This window comes from Rhinolophus hipposideros, assembly GCF_964194185.1.
Source record: "Rhinolophus hipposideros genome assembly, chromosome: 13".
In the NCBI taxonomy this organism is placed as follows: domain Eukaryota; kingdom Metazoa; phylum Chordata; class Mammalia; order Chiroptera; family Rhinolophidae; genus Rhinolophus; species Rhinolophus hipposideros.
In genome coordinates, this window is record NC_138059.1 from 45330614 (window position 1) to 45346149 (window position 15536).

At 39.3% G+C, this 15536-nt stretch overlaps 1 protein-coding gene across 6 annotated transcripts in view; it reads left to right on the top strand.

Moving 5' to 3' along the window:
• SPIDR (scaffold protein involved in DNA repair) overlaps positions 1-15536 on the top strand; it is a 575751-nt gene that overhangs the window by 530786 nt on the left and 29429 nt on the right. For all 6 annotated transcript variants that reach the window (XM_081070679.1, XM_081070676.1, XM_081070677.1 and 3 more), the window contains 5 exons: positions 6802-6886; positions 8267-8410; positions 8500-8559; positions 14398-14608; positions 15344-15493. In XM_081070679.1, the coding sequence (XP_080926805.1) occupies positions 6802-6886; positions 8267-8410; positions 8500-8559; positions 14398-14608; positions 15344-15493 (650 nt within the window). The remainder of the gene's footprint in view (positions 1-6801; positions 6887-8266; positions 8411-8499; positions 8560-14397; positions 14609-15343; positions 15494-15536) is intronic.

Below are 15536 nucleotides of genomic sequence, written 5' to 3' on the forward strand. Positions count from 1 at the left end.
AATGAACACCACTCAGCAAGACATCGCCACATGTCCACATGAACACAGCTGTGAGACACTGATACACCAAGGTCATGAAACCTTACCGAGATGTTAGTAGTGCTGCTAATGTAAACACATGGTGGCAAGTTTGCGTATGTTCAGAAAGACCTCGTATACTCAGAAATGAGTTTCAGAACTGGGTGCTAACCTTGCTTCCTGTCCAAGTAGTAGGTGGAAAATGTCCTGTGCTGCTGTCTTTCTATCATCATTGTTTTCTCCCTGAAGCCATTAATGAAGCAAGTACAGGTTGGTTTATTAATTAGGTTGAAGCCTAGTCACTTGGTAAAGGGTAGTTTGTGTTTTCTTCTTTATTATTTGACATGCCAATGTAAATTATTTTGATAGGACTAACAGGTTCAGTCTTTGAAAAAATATATATAAAGGGAGGCTACTTGATATGTGAAGTTGTGATAATAGAATAGATTGTAAGGAGGCAAGCTTTTTTTTCAAGTATCAGAGCACACTTGTAATAATGTTTGGTTAAAACAAAATTGTATATATCAAGAAATATGGCATTGGGCGGCCGGTTAGCTCAGTTGGTTAGAGCTCAGTGCTCTTAACAACAAGGCTGCCGGTTCGATCTCCGCATGGGCCACTGTGAGCTGCTCCCTCCACAACTAGATTGAAACATATACTTGACTTGGAACTGATGGGTCCTGGAAAAACACGCTTTAAAAAAAAAAAAAAAATATATATATATATATATATATATATATATGGAGTGACAGATTTTGTGTGGAAATGTGAGTGTTCCTACCTCTACACTAGTGAGTGAGTAGATCATGTGATACTTTTGAAATAATAGGTATTATTACCTGGGACATGAGAAAAGACCAAGAACTGTTTGCAAAGTACCAGATAGCAATACGTTGCAGGAGTTCCTTATTTCCAATGCAACTGTGTGTGTATGTGTAATTTCCTGATGAGGCAGCACTGTGCAAAACTACTACTGTGCAAAGAAGTAGTTTTATAGAAAGTTGTGCTAGAAAATATTTTTATATTCCAAATCTTGAGGATAGAGTTGAGATTAGGAAAGACTTTTTAAAAAAATATATAACTAGGAGGTATCCGATAAAATGTGAGGCATTCCAGAGTTACAAATTTACATAATTATGTAAATTTAAACAGTAATTCAAAGGAGTAGTGCAAAAGGCTTTATTTCAGATGTGTGTTGATTTCCTTTTTTTAGTTTTTCCAACTATCTACAATTTGAAAAGTGTTTTCCTGAAATTCAGTGAACTAACCTTGGGAAATGTTTAGTAGTTTTACACACCTATAAGGTAGTGTGGAGTCTTAGCAGAGAATGGTCTCTGGGATTAGAATGACTGTTTTTATGCCCACTTTGGCTATATGACCTTGGGCAAGGTACGTCTCCACACAGGTGATTAAAGAGCTTCTTGGGGACATGCTTACAAGTACTGAGATGTGGAGCCAGCAAGTGGTACATTCACAGTGAATATAATCATCCCAGCAGTATTATTGAAAAGCTGTTTTACCATATATATTCTGTTGTTTTGTAATATCTTGCACCATCACAATAAAAGGTTTAAATCTGAAATTGCTTCTCAAAATTCAACCATCAATCAGGACAGCCTGTTCTGAAAGCTGTCCACATCTTCATACAGATGTTTATCTAAACTCAGGTGAAAGTGACGTATTTTTCTTGGGTTTCTAAACGATGTTCTCTTTAGCTTCCATAAACATGGGGTGTCTGCACACAGACTTTTTGTCTCTGAAGAGCTGCTATGTAGGGCCGGCCTACTCAGGGCCATACACCTACTCCAATGTGTCAGCAGAGTTTGTCCAGGCAGCAGCATGCGTGGCTCAACCAGGGCATGGAGGGCACAAACATGGAGGGAACCTGGAACTAGTGTCCCACATCCTGCCTATCATGACTCAGGAAAAGGAAGAGCAGGTATACCAAAAGAGGAGTACTGAGGATTATCTAGCTTTCCCCTGGCCTCTCTTTCCTCCTTTCTTCCAGCCCTCATACTGCTTATTGGGTCCTGTGTAAGCTTTCCAGTAAAGATGATAGCATTACTATCAGATTGCAGAAGTCCCCAGTCTTGTTTCCTGACAGCTTGGAGATTCAACTGAATAAGACCTGCTAGGAAAGGGAATAAGGATAATGTTTGTTGTAGCAAAATCATTAAGCAGAGCTGAGGAAGGTATAACACTGGAAGTATTTCAAGTCAGGGTTAGCATTCTCCTTGCTAGAGACCACTGACTTAATTATACTTTTAAAAATAACAGCTTTATTGAGATGTAATTTACATATCATAAAATTTACCCTTTTAAAAGTATACTATTCTTTGGTTTTCATATTCACAAAGTTGTGCAACCATCATCACCATCTTATTCCAGAACACATTTATAACCCCATAGTGAAACTCCATACCCATTAGTCACTGACAGACACTAATATGCTGTCTGTCTCTATGCATTTGCATATAATGAGCACTTCATATAAATGGCAACATACAAACTGTGGCCTTTTGTGCTTGACTTCTTTCGATTAGCATAATATTTTCAAGGTTCATCCATGTTTCAGTACTTCATTCCTTTCTATGGCTGCCTGATAACCCATTATACCAGATTTGTTTATCCATTCATCACTTGATGGACAGTTGCGTTGTTTCCACTTTCTGTAGTACTGCTATTAATATACAAGCTCTAACAATTAACTTCGTGAACTTTCCACTGTGCACTTACATTGGCAGCACTTTACAAAGCTCAGTAAGGTTTCATAACCTTCATATATCAGTGTCTCACAGCTGTGTTCATGTGGACGTGTGGCAGTGTCTTGCTGAGTAGTGTTCATTATTGTTGTTGAGTGTTTTTGTGTGCAGTCGCGAGAATGTCTGAGCTTGAATTAGAGCAACAAACAAATATTAAATTTCTTGTTAAACTTGGCAAGAGTGGAAGCAAAATCAGGGACATCTTAGTCCAAGTTTATGGGGATAATGCCATGAAGAAAACAGCAGTGTTCAAATGGATTAAATGTTTTTCTGAGGGGAGAGAATGTGTCAGTGATGAAGAGAGGTCAGGTAAGCCAGTAATGAGCAGAACTGATGAAAACATTGCAAAAGTTCATCAAATTGTGCATCAAAATGCTGGCTGATTGTGAGAAGCAAAGCAGACTAAGTAAACATCGATAGAGAAAAAGTTAGGAAAATCTTAACTGAATCTCTAGGTATGAGAAAAGTGTCTGAAAAAATGGTCCCGAAGGAGCTCAGCGATGAACAAAAGTAAAGGAGAGTGGAAGTTTGCCAAGACCTTTTGGAGAGGCAAGATGATGTTTGGGGCCGTGTTATCATTGGTGATGAAGCATGGGTGTAAGAATATGACCCTGAAACAAGGCGTCAAAGTGCACAGTGGAAGTCAGCTGATTCTCCACGACCAAAAGTTCCCGTCAGTCCAAATCAAGTCAAAACTATGTTGCTAACCTTTTTTGATATCAGAGAGATTATTTGTAACGAATTTGTACCAACTGGACAAACTCTTAACTAAGTTTACTATTTGCAAGTGCTGAAAAGGATGCGTGAAAAAGTTAGATGAAAACAACCTGAACTTTTCACCAACAATTCATGGCTCTTGCATCACGACAATGCGCCAGCTCATATGGCACTGTGTGTGAGGGAGTCTTTAACCAGTAAACAAATAACTGTATTGCAACACCCTCCTTACTCACTTGATCTGGTCCCCAATGACTTCTTTCTTTACCTGAAGATAAAGGAAATATTGAAAGGAAGACATTCAGATGACATTTAGGACATCAAGGGTAATACGACGACAGTTCTGATGACCATTCTAGAAAGAGTTCCAAAACTGCTTTGAAGGGTGGACTAGGCACTGGCATTGGTGCATAGCTTCCCAAGGGGAGTTCTTTGAAGGTGACCATAGTGATATTCAGCAATGAGGTATGGAGCACTTTTTCTGGGATGGGTCCATAAACTTAATTGTCAGATCTCATATGCAATTTTTGCATGAACATAAGTTTTCAGTTCCCTTGAGTGGGATTGCTGGATCACTGCCAAACTTTTCCAAAGTGACTGCCAAATTTACCATCTCACCAGCATAATGATACATTTTAATCATTGATTATCTAATCTTGTTAGGTTCCCAAGGTTTCCACGCCTCCTACCAATTTGTTAATAATCTCCTGGTCCATTTGGTAATCTTTACTCTAGTAGACCAAACCTCTTTGAAGGAAATGCATTTCGGTATCAAGGCAAAAGCTTGATTAATTCAAAGCTGTATTTTGGTTGTATGAGGTGACATAAAAGTATACAAGGTGACATAAACTACCTTCTGGAAGACACTAATGTTTCCTCTTAAATTATATCTAAACTGTTTTTCCAACTAGCATAAAATCTGATTCTAGATTAATTAAATGAACAAGAGAGATTAGGCAAAATAAAAACCTGTTAGAAGCCATGGGTTCCTTCAAAGAAAAATAAAGGCTTATGAAAAATTCTCAAATGGAAGCATTGAGGGTTAACTTGCTGTGTGACAGATGCCAGTGTTGTGTGCTACTTCACTGCGTACTGTGCAGGGCAAAGTGAGACTGGGAGAGGAGTAGGTGGCCCTGCTAGCACAGCCTGCCCAGTCCCACATACCTTCACTCCTTTATCCAAGGGTTACGCACCTCTTTTGTGGCAGATCTGAATGCTAAGGATTCCACAGAGAACAGCCACACATAGCTTGCTCTCAAGAGGCTGGCATTCTTGTGAGAATACAAGCAACAGTAACCAAGCAAGCTGATTTCAGATGGCAATAGGCCCTGGGAAGGGAGGATGAGATGGGGTTTCTAGGTAGGCAGGAACCACCTCAGACTGACAGGAAAGACCCTTCCACCCCCTAGACATAGCCTGTGGCCCTGCAGGGATGTGATACCACACATGCAAGACTCTTGGTTCCAAGTGGATTCTGACACACGATAGGGCTGTTGGGCCCTGCTTGGACATCCAGGTCAGTGATGTGAGCCTCCTCCAGTCTTATCCCAGCAACAGGGAATCTTCATGACTAAACAGCCTATTAAATGATGAAAATACATATCTAATCCCAAAGATACTTGACAATCCCACAGAAGAGAAAAGCCTGGGAAAGGGAGGTTGTGAATCTTATTTTTATACATTCATTTTGGGTCTAGGACATGTGTAGTGATGGTTTAACATTTCGTTCTTCTCTTTGAGCATTTTCACCTGTACCAAATAAAAGTAGTCATGCTTAGAAAATGAACTGTGCAACATGACTTACACTCTTCCCTTTCTCCAAAGAGAGGGGATATACTGTTCCAGTTTTCTGTCACCTATCACTTGTAACATTAATAACCAATCCTATTGCTGATAACTATTCTGTCGTTTAGTTACTTTCACATTTTTCTTTCTATGATTTCTTTGATTCTCTAGTTTCACTTTTTTTCTTTTTAATTTCCAGAACCCCCCATTCAACTGTAGCCTCCCCTATGCATAAATGCAAAGCACCTTGGGGATGAGCCTAGGGTCCTGCAGCATGTCTGCACACACCCATTCCACCCCCTACCCCACCACATACCAGCCTTTTCAGCATCACTTTTCAGTATCCAGGACAGACCAAGGAGCTCTGTCGGTCAGGATGTGCCCAGACGCTCTCCAGCACAGCTCTCCCGGGTGACTCTTATTACCATTCTTTCAATATCTCCAAGAATTCTGTGATGCCCCATGCTATAGGAAACAAAAAGTAACTTTGACCCAGGTGATACCTGTTGTGAGAAAGTTTTAAAATATCACCAGGTTCTGGTGGGGTGGTTTGCTCTGGAGTTGGCTTCAGCCTTTCGTTCCTGGGAGTAGCCTCTAGAACATCTGTGCTCTCCCATGGCATGGTTTGTGCATGACATGGATGTTTTGTAAGGAAGGTGGTGACACTACAGTAAAGGGAGCCAGCTGTCTGTGGGCAGTGGAGGGTGTATGGTGGCTATATAAGGCCTCTGAAGAAATTCTTTTTATCTCTCTGAGTCTAAATTACTGTGTTACTAGAAAGTGTAACCTTGAGCAAGTCATTTAACTTGCTGTGATTTTTATCTATACAAATAAGGTTATCATAAAATTTAATACATATCAAATGCTTAAAACAGTCTTTGGCCCATAAAAAAGTATTAAGTAATCATTAACAAGTATTATTATGCTTATACCTGGATTTTCAAGAGTTAATACCTTCCTAGAAAAGAGGATTTCTTGCTTTTCTAGGGTGATTTTGAACACACATGTACAAGGTGTGATCAAACAATACAGTGAATATTTAAATTTTTTAAATATTTTAAATATTTTTTAAATATTTTAAATATTTAAATGTATTACAGTAAAAGACACATTGCCATTAATCCCCCTCAAAATACTCTCCCTTGTTTCAAGACTTATCCCATCATTCTTGCCACTTTCTGAAGTAGTTCTGGAAGTCTTCTTTCATGAGTAAGCATCTTTCCATCCTGAAATATTCTCTATATAACCACTTTAATGGCTGTATAATATTTCATTGTACATATGTATTATAATTGAACAATCTCCTTCCTATTCTTGTAGAGTTACTTTCAAAGGTCTGTTTGTCTGTGTGTGTGCCTCTGTCTTTTCCATCTGAATTGCCACTTATCCTGAATGGTGACTCTTTGGCACTAGGGATGTTGTCTGTTAAGTAGATCTATATATGACCAGCTCATTGACAGGTGTTTAATAAGTGATGTTTGATGCTGAATACTCTTGATAGCATCTTTTCTTTCTCCAGGACAGCAGGGCTTTTCAGTTTGATTGATACCATGTGGCCTCCAGTGATGCTGAAAGCACCTGGCTACAGCGAGGCCTGTGAAGAGGTAAGCCCAGCATCTGAAGAGCTCCTCCCTGGTTGCCACCTGGTCTGTGCCAGGTGCCAAGACAAACGCCATCTACACAATCCACATCCCCAAGAAACCCAGGTCCAGTAAATATAAGCCAGGACAGGGATTCAGACTGTGGGGACAAAGGCAGGAGTGCAGTTTCCAGGCTCTCGGCCTCACGTGGAAAGGTGCTGGCTCATCAACTGTGATTGGATGGCCATCAGCTGTGGCTACTTGGCCGTCAGCTGTAACCAGTGAGCCATTGGCCACGAATATAACTGCTGTGGCTATGCTAGCAGAAAATGGGGGCTAGCAAGATGGTGGCTGGCAAGCGCGGATTGCAGGTAGCACGGCGGAGTGCAGTTAACAAGGGGTTGGTTGGTTGGCAGAGAAGCGAACGGCAGGTTGTGGATCGTGTGGCTTCTGCTTCCTGTGTCTCCAACCCAGCCGCCAGCGAGAATATAGTGGTATGAACCCCCTATCTATGGCTCCGTGGGTGTTCCGTTTTGGCCTTACCACGTCCTGCATTCTTATCTGGGGAGCGGGACCAGAGACCCCGTAGGCCGCCCTGCATGACACAGACCCACTCATCTCGTTCCAGAGCCCAAGCTCTGGTTGCTTTCCCTGATGTGCTACAGTATATTCTTTTTGAGGTTAATTTATGATGGTGTTTTTAAACTACAATCTCCAGGGTCAACAATTAGGGTCTTAGTCTCATATTGATCAAGGTGTTTTCCCCACCACCTTTCAGTCACTAGTAGAACCAACACTCAGTTACCAGTTAGAGCAGAAACTCACATAACCTAATATATAAAATCCATGGATATTTACACAGCTACCAGTGTAGCCAGAAATTTTCATTTTCCTGCCTCATCAAATTATTTATGGTAGTTGCTCACAAGTAGCAAAATTAACTGGTTTAAATATGTCCCTCTTCTCCATCTGGAGCTTATCCACTAGGCTGGCCAGTGTTGCTTTGTGCCATAGTTCCCAAAGCTGAAAACTGGGAGTTGTCTTGTTTGTGTAGTAGCTGACTTCTTAGCAGAACACTAAATAAGACTATGACTACTATGCTAGATCAGCAAAATTGTTGTCAAAAATGCCTATTTCAAGATTATGTAAGAGGAAGAAGTTTCTAAATGGTATTTTCAGTGTGCTCTGAAGAACAAATTTCTAGAATGAAATCTTGAATTGGTAATAAACTTAAAAATACAAGCTTGGTCCCAGAGATAAACAACATAATCTATTTCTTACACCAATATTTCTTATAAGCTTTCCACAGATAGTATACACCTACTTATATATTAAAGAGTATATTTTATATTTGAGTTTTTTAACACTACATTCACTTTCTACCTTTTCTTTCATTTCAAATAGGTAAAAACTCAACTGCCTCCACCTGGATTCTGTTACATCCTTACTGCTCATCCAAATCTGGGACAAATTAATATAATTGAAGAAGACCCCATTTCTAAGCTTTATCAGCCTCCAATTCCCCGCTTCTTAAGAGAAATTCTCCAGGTAACATCTTTGTTTCTAACAAGGCCTTCCATTTTTCTGTATTTGTGTACTTTGTGTGATGTTATCAATCTTTTTCAATACCTTTCCAGACTGATGATATTGGTACCCGTTGCAGTTTCTATGCCAGAGTGATTTATCAAAGACCACAGGTAATCAATCTCTCTCTCTCTCTCTCTTTCTCTCTCTCTCTCTCTCTCTCTCTCTCTCTCTCTCTCTCTCTCTCTTTCTCTCGCTCGCTCGTTAAAGATGTCATAATAAATAAGATGTTATAAAATTTATTAAAGGATCATCTCTCTTATAAATTAATGGAGTACCACATTAGAAAAGCATTTTTAATATCCAGTTCTGCATGCTTTGTGCTAAAGAGGTAATAAATCCATTCCTTGAGAAAGTGTGGACTGCCAGTCACTGTGTTAACTACCAGGGTATAGAACAACCCAAGCATAACCTTGTCCCAAAAGATTCTCAGTTCAGTAATGCTAGTTCCTGTCTGACACATATGCAGGTTGTAGAAAGGAAAGAGAAGCTGAAGCCTCATTTGTGTGGTAAATGTAGGAACCTCAGGATTGAACTCAGCCACTTCTCAGAACTAACTCTTCAACAGTTCTGGGATCCTTCAACAGTTGAAGGAAACCCTGTGGTTCCTGTGAGGCCATGGGCTAGAGGAGCTTGTTGTTTGCTTCCTTCCCACTCAATAGATCAGCTAAAAGTGGACAAGGGCAAGAGTTGTTCTTGGCAAGTTCAACATATGATGTAAGCTCTGCAAGAAGCCTCTGCTGGCCATTATCTTAGAGAGGAACATCCGTGTCTCAGTCACCTGAGAGGTATATAGAACATCCCATTTTTTCAGTCCTTGTTTTCCTTTCCTCTGTTCACCTTTTGGTCATTTGACAGTGAATTCATGCCTCTCCTAAGGAATAACAGAGTGGTCAACATTACTCACTCAACAGTGGTCCTTCTGAGCCCTCCCAGCATCTGGTAGGGGACAGGCCCCTAATAAGGACAAGATCTAGGCACCTGACGTGTCTCTTAGTTCCCACGTCTGAGGCAAACTGAAGGCTGCCTATCATCTGCAAGACACTCAATGTGTTAAGACACACCTGGCACCTGGTACATAACTGTTATTCTGAAGTGCATTCTAGGTTGTGGGGATGTGACATCAAGTAGTGGTTCACTGTGCAGGTGCCATTTACCCTGCAGATAAAATGGTGTCCTCAGGGGCATGAACAGCAATCTCATGGCTACTATGCCATATGCTCCTGCCCACAGAGCCTAATATGCCCACAGCTTTGCAGTTGAGACCAGAGGCAGAAAGTAAAGAAAGCGGGTGTCAAATGCTCATACCATAGCCAGATTTCAGCTTCCCATCCCAATGGAGGGGAACCCTAAGGCAGAAAGAGACAAACTGCAGGCCATCAGCCTTACTTGGTGAAGGAGTGCTGCCTTGGGGCTGAGAACATGGGTCTCTTCTGTCCCGAGTTTTCTGCCAAAAAATAGGCTCCCATCAGCTCAGGTACAGCCTGCCTACAAACATAGCTGTCAGTGCGTGTGTGTACCAAGGGATTAGTGATACTTAGAAACAGTCAAGGACTCGGAACCCAACCAAACAGATTCCTTGATTCACTAAAATTCTTTATACCTCCAGTATTCTGCTTTTGTGGGAAAGAGAATCACCAAAAATCAACTTCCTCAGGGAGAGAATTGAAACCAGCTAAGTCCTGGTTTCACTATGTGGTTAAGCCTACACATTCTATTCTAAACTTTTAGAATAGCACCAGGAGTAACTGAAAGAACCTGAGTGATCAAAAAAGTTTCAGTTGTCTTTCCTTTATACTAATGACTAAGTCATGAAAGTGAAAGATATTTTTTTGTATTTAACTTTTATTCTGATTATTCAAAATTCTTAGATTCACAGTAATTATAGATTCACAGCAAATTGGAAAGAAATACACAGAGGGTGCCAAAAAACTGTATACACATTTTAAGAAAGGAAAACTGTATTAAAATTATAATACTCAATAAACACCAAAAACAAAAGATGAATATACAAGTCATATTTGACTTCTGCAATTATAAGAGGTGCTCAAAGTGGTTACCATCAGCGTCCAGACACTTCTGATTACAGTGAACTACTGCTTCAGCAATGTTGACCAAAGTGTCCACTTGTATACATTTTTTATTGGCACCCCCGGTGCATATGCACCCTCCTCCATGACAATATCCCATACCCACTGTAACCATAGTGCAATATCAAAACCAAGAAACAGCACAATCTATGGAGCTGTGTCAGATCTCAGCAGTCATACATACATGCACATGTGTGGGTGTCTACAGGTATATGTACCTTTATGCAATTTTGTCACATGTGTAGCCTTGTATAACCTCCACCACAATCAGTATACTTGACCATACCCCAGACTCCCTCATGTTCCCCTTATTGCCACACCCACCCCTTTCCTCATCCCTGACCCCTAGCAATTACTAATCTGTTCTCATTATAGTTATGTTATTTTCCGATGGTTACATAAATAGAACTATGCAGTATTAGTTTACTAGGCCTGCTGTGCAAAGCACCAAAAATGAGATGGCTTATGACTTCACTCACATGTGAGATATAAAACTGAAAACAACAAACGAGCAAGACAAACAAACAAAAACTCATAGACACAGACAACAGTTTAGTGGTTACCAGAGGGTAAGAGGGGAGGGTGGTGGTAGAAGAGAGTAAAGGGGGTCAAATATATGGTGATGGAAGGAGAACTGACTCTGGGTGGTGACCACACAATGCAATATATAGGTGATGTATTATAGAAATGTACACTTGAAACATATAATTTTACTAAACAATGTCATCCGATAAATTTAATAAAAATTTAAAAAAAACAGATTTATTGTCTCACTCTTCTGGAGACTAGAAGTCTGAAATCAAGGTGTCAGCAAGACCATGCTTCCTCTGACAGCTCTAGGGGATTTCTCTTTCTTTCCTCTTCCAGCTTGTGGTGTTTACTGGCAATCCTTGGCTTTCCTTGGCTTGTAGATGAATCACTCCAACCACATAGCCATCTTCACCCTATGTGTGATCATATGATATGGTCTTCCCTCCATGTTCAAATTTCTCCTTTTTATAAGGATATCAGTCATATTAGATTAGGGCTCACTGTAATGATGTCTTAACTGGTTAAATTTGTAAAGATCCTATTTCCAAAGAAGATAACATTCTGAGTTACGGGAGTTAATGTTTCAATAGATCTTTTTGGAAGGGCACAGTTCAACACATAACAGCTTCTTCTGAGATTGGCTTTTTTCATTTAACATAATTCTCTACAGATTCATCCAGAGAGTGAATAATGTTGAACATCTTTTCAGGTGTTTGTTAGCCATCTGTATATTCTCTTTAGTGAAACGTCTGTGTGTGTCTTTTACCCATTTTCTGACTGGATCGTTTGTTTACTGTTGAATTTTTAAAGTTCTTTATATATTAAACTATATAAAAAGCCTTTGTCAGATACATAATTTATAAATATATCTCAGGGTCTGTAATTTGTCTTTTTATCCTTTCAACGGGTTTTTGCAGAGCAAACGTTTTTAATTTTTGTGTGGTCAAATTTATCAACTTTTCCTCTTATGGAGCCAAGTTCTAGGTTCAGTTTATCTTTTATGTTCTTTTCTACAAGATTTAGAATTTTATGTTGAACCCATGATACATTTCAAGTTGATTTTTGTGTAAGGCGTGTGGTTTAGGTCAAGGTCCATTTTTTTTCCCCAGTGCATGTCCACTTGTTCCAGCGCTAATTGTTGATAGGCTATTCTTCCTCCATTGAATTGTTTTTGCAATTTTGTCAGAAATTAATTGGGTATTTTTCTGTAAAAGGCATCTGCTTTTAATAAAATTTTAACAGTAAGATTGATAGTACTGCTTTGAATTAATTGGTTATTTGTGTCTTTTTACAGAGGATATTATTGTCACTGACTTTGTTCATAACCCAATGGTAAAGATAATTTGATAGTTAATTTCAAAGGAAATTAGACCATTTTGGTTTCATAAAGAGATTGAAAAAGAGACAGTAGTTAATTCCAGGGTATTTATAAAGAATATCTAAAATCTTTTAAAGACTGTCAGGAGAACTGTCTACTTCAGATAATCTTATGGAAATACTCGTAAAACTTTGCCCTTTCTATCTACCATTTTTTAAAATGTGATTTTGCCACTTGTTCCCAAAAAATCCTTTATATCTCTATAGTCCAATACAGGATCATATATTACACTTAGTTGTCATGTCTCTTTCATTTCCTTCAAATGGAACATTTCATCATCTTTACTTATCTTTTATGACCTTGACATTTTTGAAGGACAGACGAGTTATCTAATTGAGTGTTCCTCCATTTAGATTTGCCTGATGTTATATCATGAATAGATTCAGGTTATGTGTTTTCAACAGGAACACCACATAAAAATACTATGTTCATATCAGGAGGCACAGAGTTGATTTATCCCAGTGCTGTGATATTTTATCAATTGATGAAGATGGTATTTTTCCGGTTTCTCCGCTCTAAAGTTAACTAATAGTATTTCATAATTATGAATTAATAACTAGCAAATATTTTTTGAAAGGTACATTGAGACTATATAAATATCCTATTATCAATCTTTACCTACTCGTTTTTAACATTCATATGATTCTTGCCTGAATTATTACTCTGATAGTGGTCAAATGGTAATTTTCTTATTCCTTTTACATTACATAGTTGGCATTTGGATCATTTTTCATTTCCCTTTTCATTTCCCTGATTTATCTATGTATTCACTTATTTATATCAATATGGATGAGTGGATTCAGTTTTTATTCAGTGAGTTATAATTTGTTACTGTTTATTTTGATGCTCAAATTTTCCCATATTCAGGTTGGCTAATTATCTCCCAAAGGTCCCACCTCCTATTACCATTACATTGCAGGTTAGGACTTCAACATATAAATTTGGGGGAGGGAAGACTTATAAACATTCAGTTTATAACAATTCCTAACCCTTAGGAAATTTACATCTAGCAGGAGAGAAAAATGTATATGTACTAAATACGACGTCAGACAATTAAGTTCGCAAACTTATCGTAGTAAAAAGTGCTCCATACCTCATTGCTGAATATCACTATGGTTAGCTTCGAAGTACTCTCCTTGGCAAGCTATGCACCGATGCCAGCACCTAGTCCACCCTTCAGAGCAATTTTGGAATGGCCATGAGTGCTGTTGTCGTATTACCCTTGATGTCCTGAATGTCAAAAAAATATCTTCCTTTCAATATTTCCTTTATCTTCGAGTAAAGAAAGAAGTCATTGGGGGCCAGATCAGGTGACTAGGGAGGGTATTCCAATACAGTTATTTCTTTACTAGCTAAAAACTCCTCACAGACAGTGCCATGTGAGCTGGTGCATTGTCATGATGCAAGAGCCATGAATTATTGGTGAAAAGTTCAAGTCATCTAACTTTTTCATGCAGCCTTTTCAGCACTTGCATATAGTAAAGTTGGTTGACTGTTTGTCCAGTTGGCACAAATTAATAATGAATAATCCCTCTGATACCAAAAGAAGGTTAGCAACATCGTTGTAACAAGTTCGTGAACTTCATTGACCTTGTATAAAACAATTCGGTAATTAGTATTGTAGGTGTACAAACATGGGACCAGGAGGCAAAGAACAATGAATTTGTCTTGAGTAAGTTAGAGGACAAGTACAATAGTGATGGGAGGTCAGATCGTATCACAGCAAAAGAGCCCTTTAAACAGGTGCAAGGTTGGAACTCACAGGGCACAGTCATGTAAGTGGGACCTAGTGACCAAGACGTGCAAAGTCTATTGTATGTTTTAAAATATTTGTTGAAATGGTATCTAATAATGTTACTATTAATAATAGTCATATAAGATTATAGCTTTTAGAAAATAATTTTGGATATAGGAATAGCTATTAAGTTAATAGTCTTGACTGTGTTTTGTAGCTAAACAGTTTGCTTCTTCTGGAGCGAAGGCAGATTTGGCTGACAGTGACTGATGTCACCCTACAAATGCAAGATGAAAATAACTCTGGCCTCCCGAAAACCATGCCGGTCTGTGTGACCTCCTCATGTGTGCTGGGCCAAGAAGTCTTAGAAGTACTAGCCGAGGCTGCCGTTCATAGCTTCTTCTTCAGAGATGCTCTCCGAGACAGCGGTATACTTTCTTCTTGACAGCTTTGATCCAGTGGCAACTGATAGATGCCATAAAATGGCATTGTGGCCTCTAGATATCTCTGTCTTGCTCTGAAACTGCTGACCCCTTCTCTAAGCTCACTGCAGACTGGCATGTGGAATGGAATAGCCATGATACCAGCCTCATGATACTAACCTCTCATGGCCACCTGGACAGAACTAGAACCCCTTAAAGTGTTGACATACCCTGTGAGAGATTTCATTAGTTACTCAAGGGCTGTCTTTTGGTAGCACAAAGGTACAGAAACGACTTAAAGCCATTGCCTGAAACATCACTTTTTAAAAGGAAAAAAGCTACAAATTATAAACATATACACTTAAATAAGTCAGTCCTTTTTTTCCAGGAATCAAACTAGGATCCTGCCTCAACTCTGTGTGTGTGTGTGTGTGTGTGTGTGTGTGTGTGTGTGTGTGTGTGTGTGTGTTTTATTTTGAGGCATAATTTATATACCACAAGATTCACCTTTCTGAATTGAATTTTAATCTAGCATGTATGATTTTTTTCAGCTCAGCACATTGGCGGCTTTGAGGCTTCCTTTCTACACAGTGGGTGTGACTATGGACACAACAGATGGACCCCACAGCTATGCCCCTTTGCCCACATGACTCATAGGAGGCTGGCAAAGGATACTGTTTACTGGCAGGAGAACTTGCTTTTGTCTTCAGTGCTTCAATAATCTGGTGTCTCTGTTGGCAGGTCAGATTTTTTGTGTTGAACGAACTGTCCTGCTTCCAAAGCCCATTCTGGATGTGACCTCTGGTGATCACTCCTGTGAGCTACCTGGCCCTGTGATGCTTGATGAACTGGATTCTGTCACTCGGGTCAACTCCATTTGCAATGTTCAAGGTGGGTAGTTAATCTTGTTGGAAATGGTATTTATATATTTTTA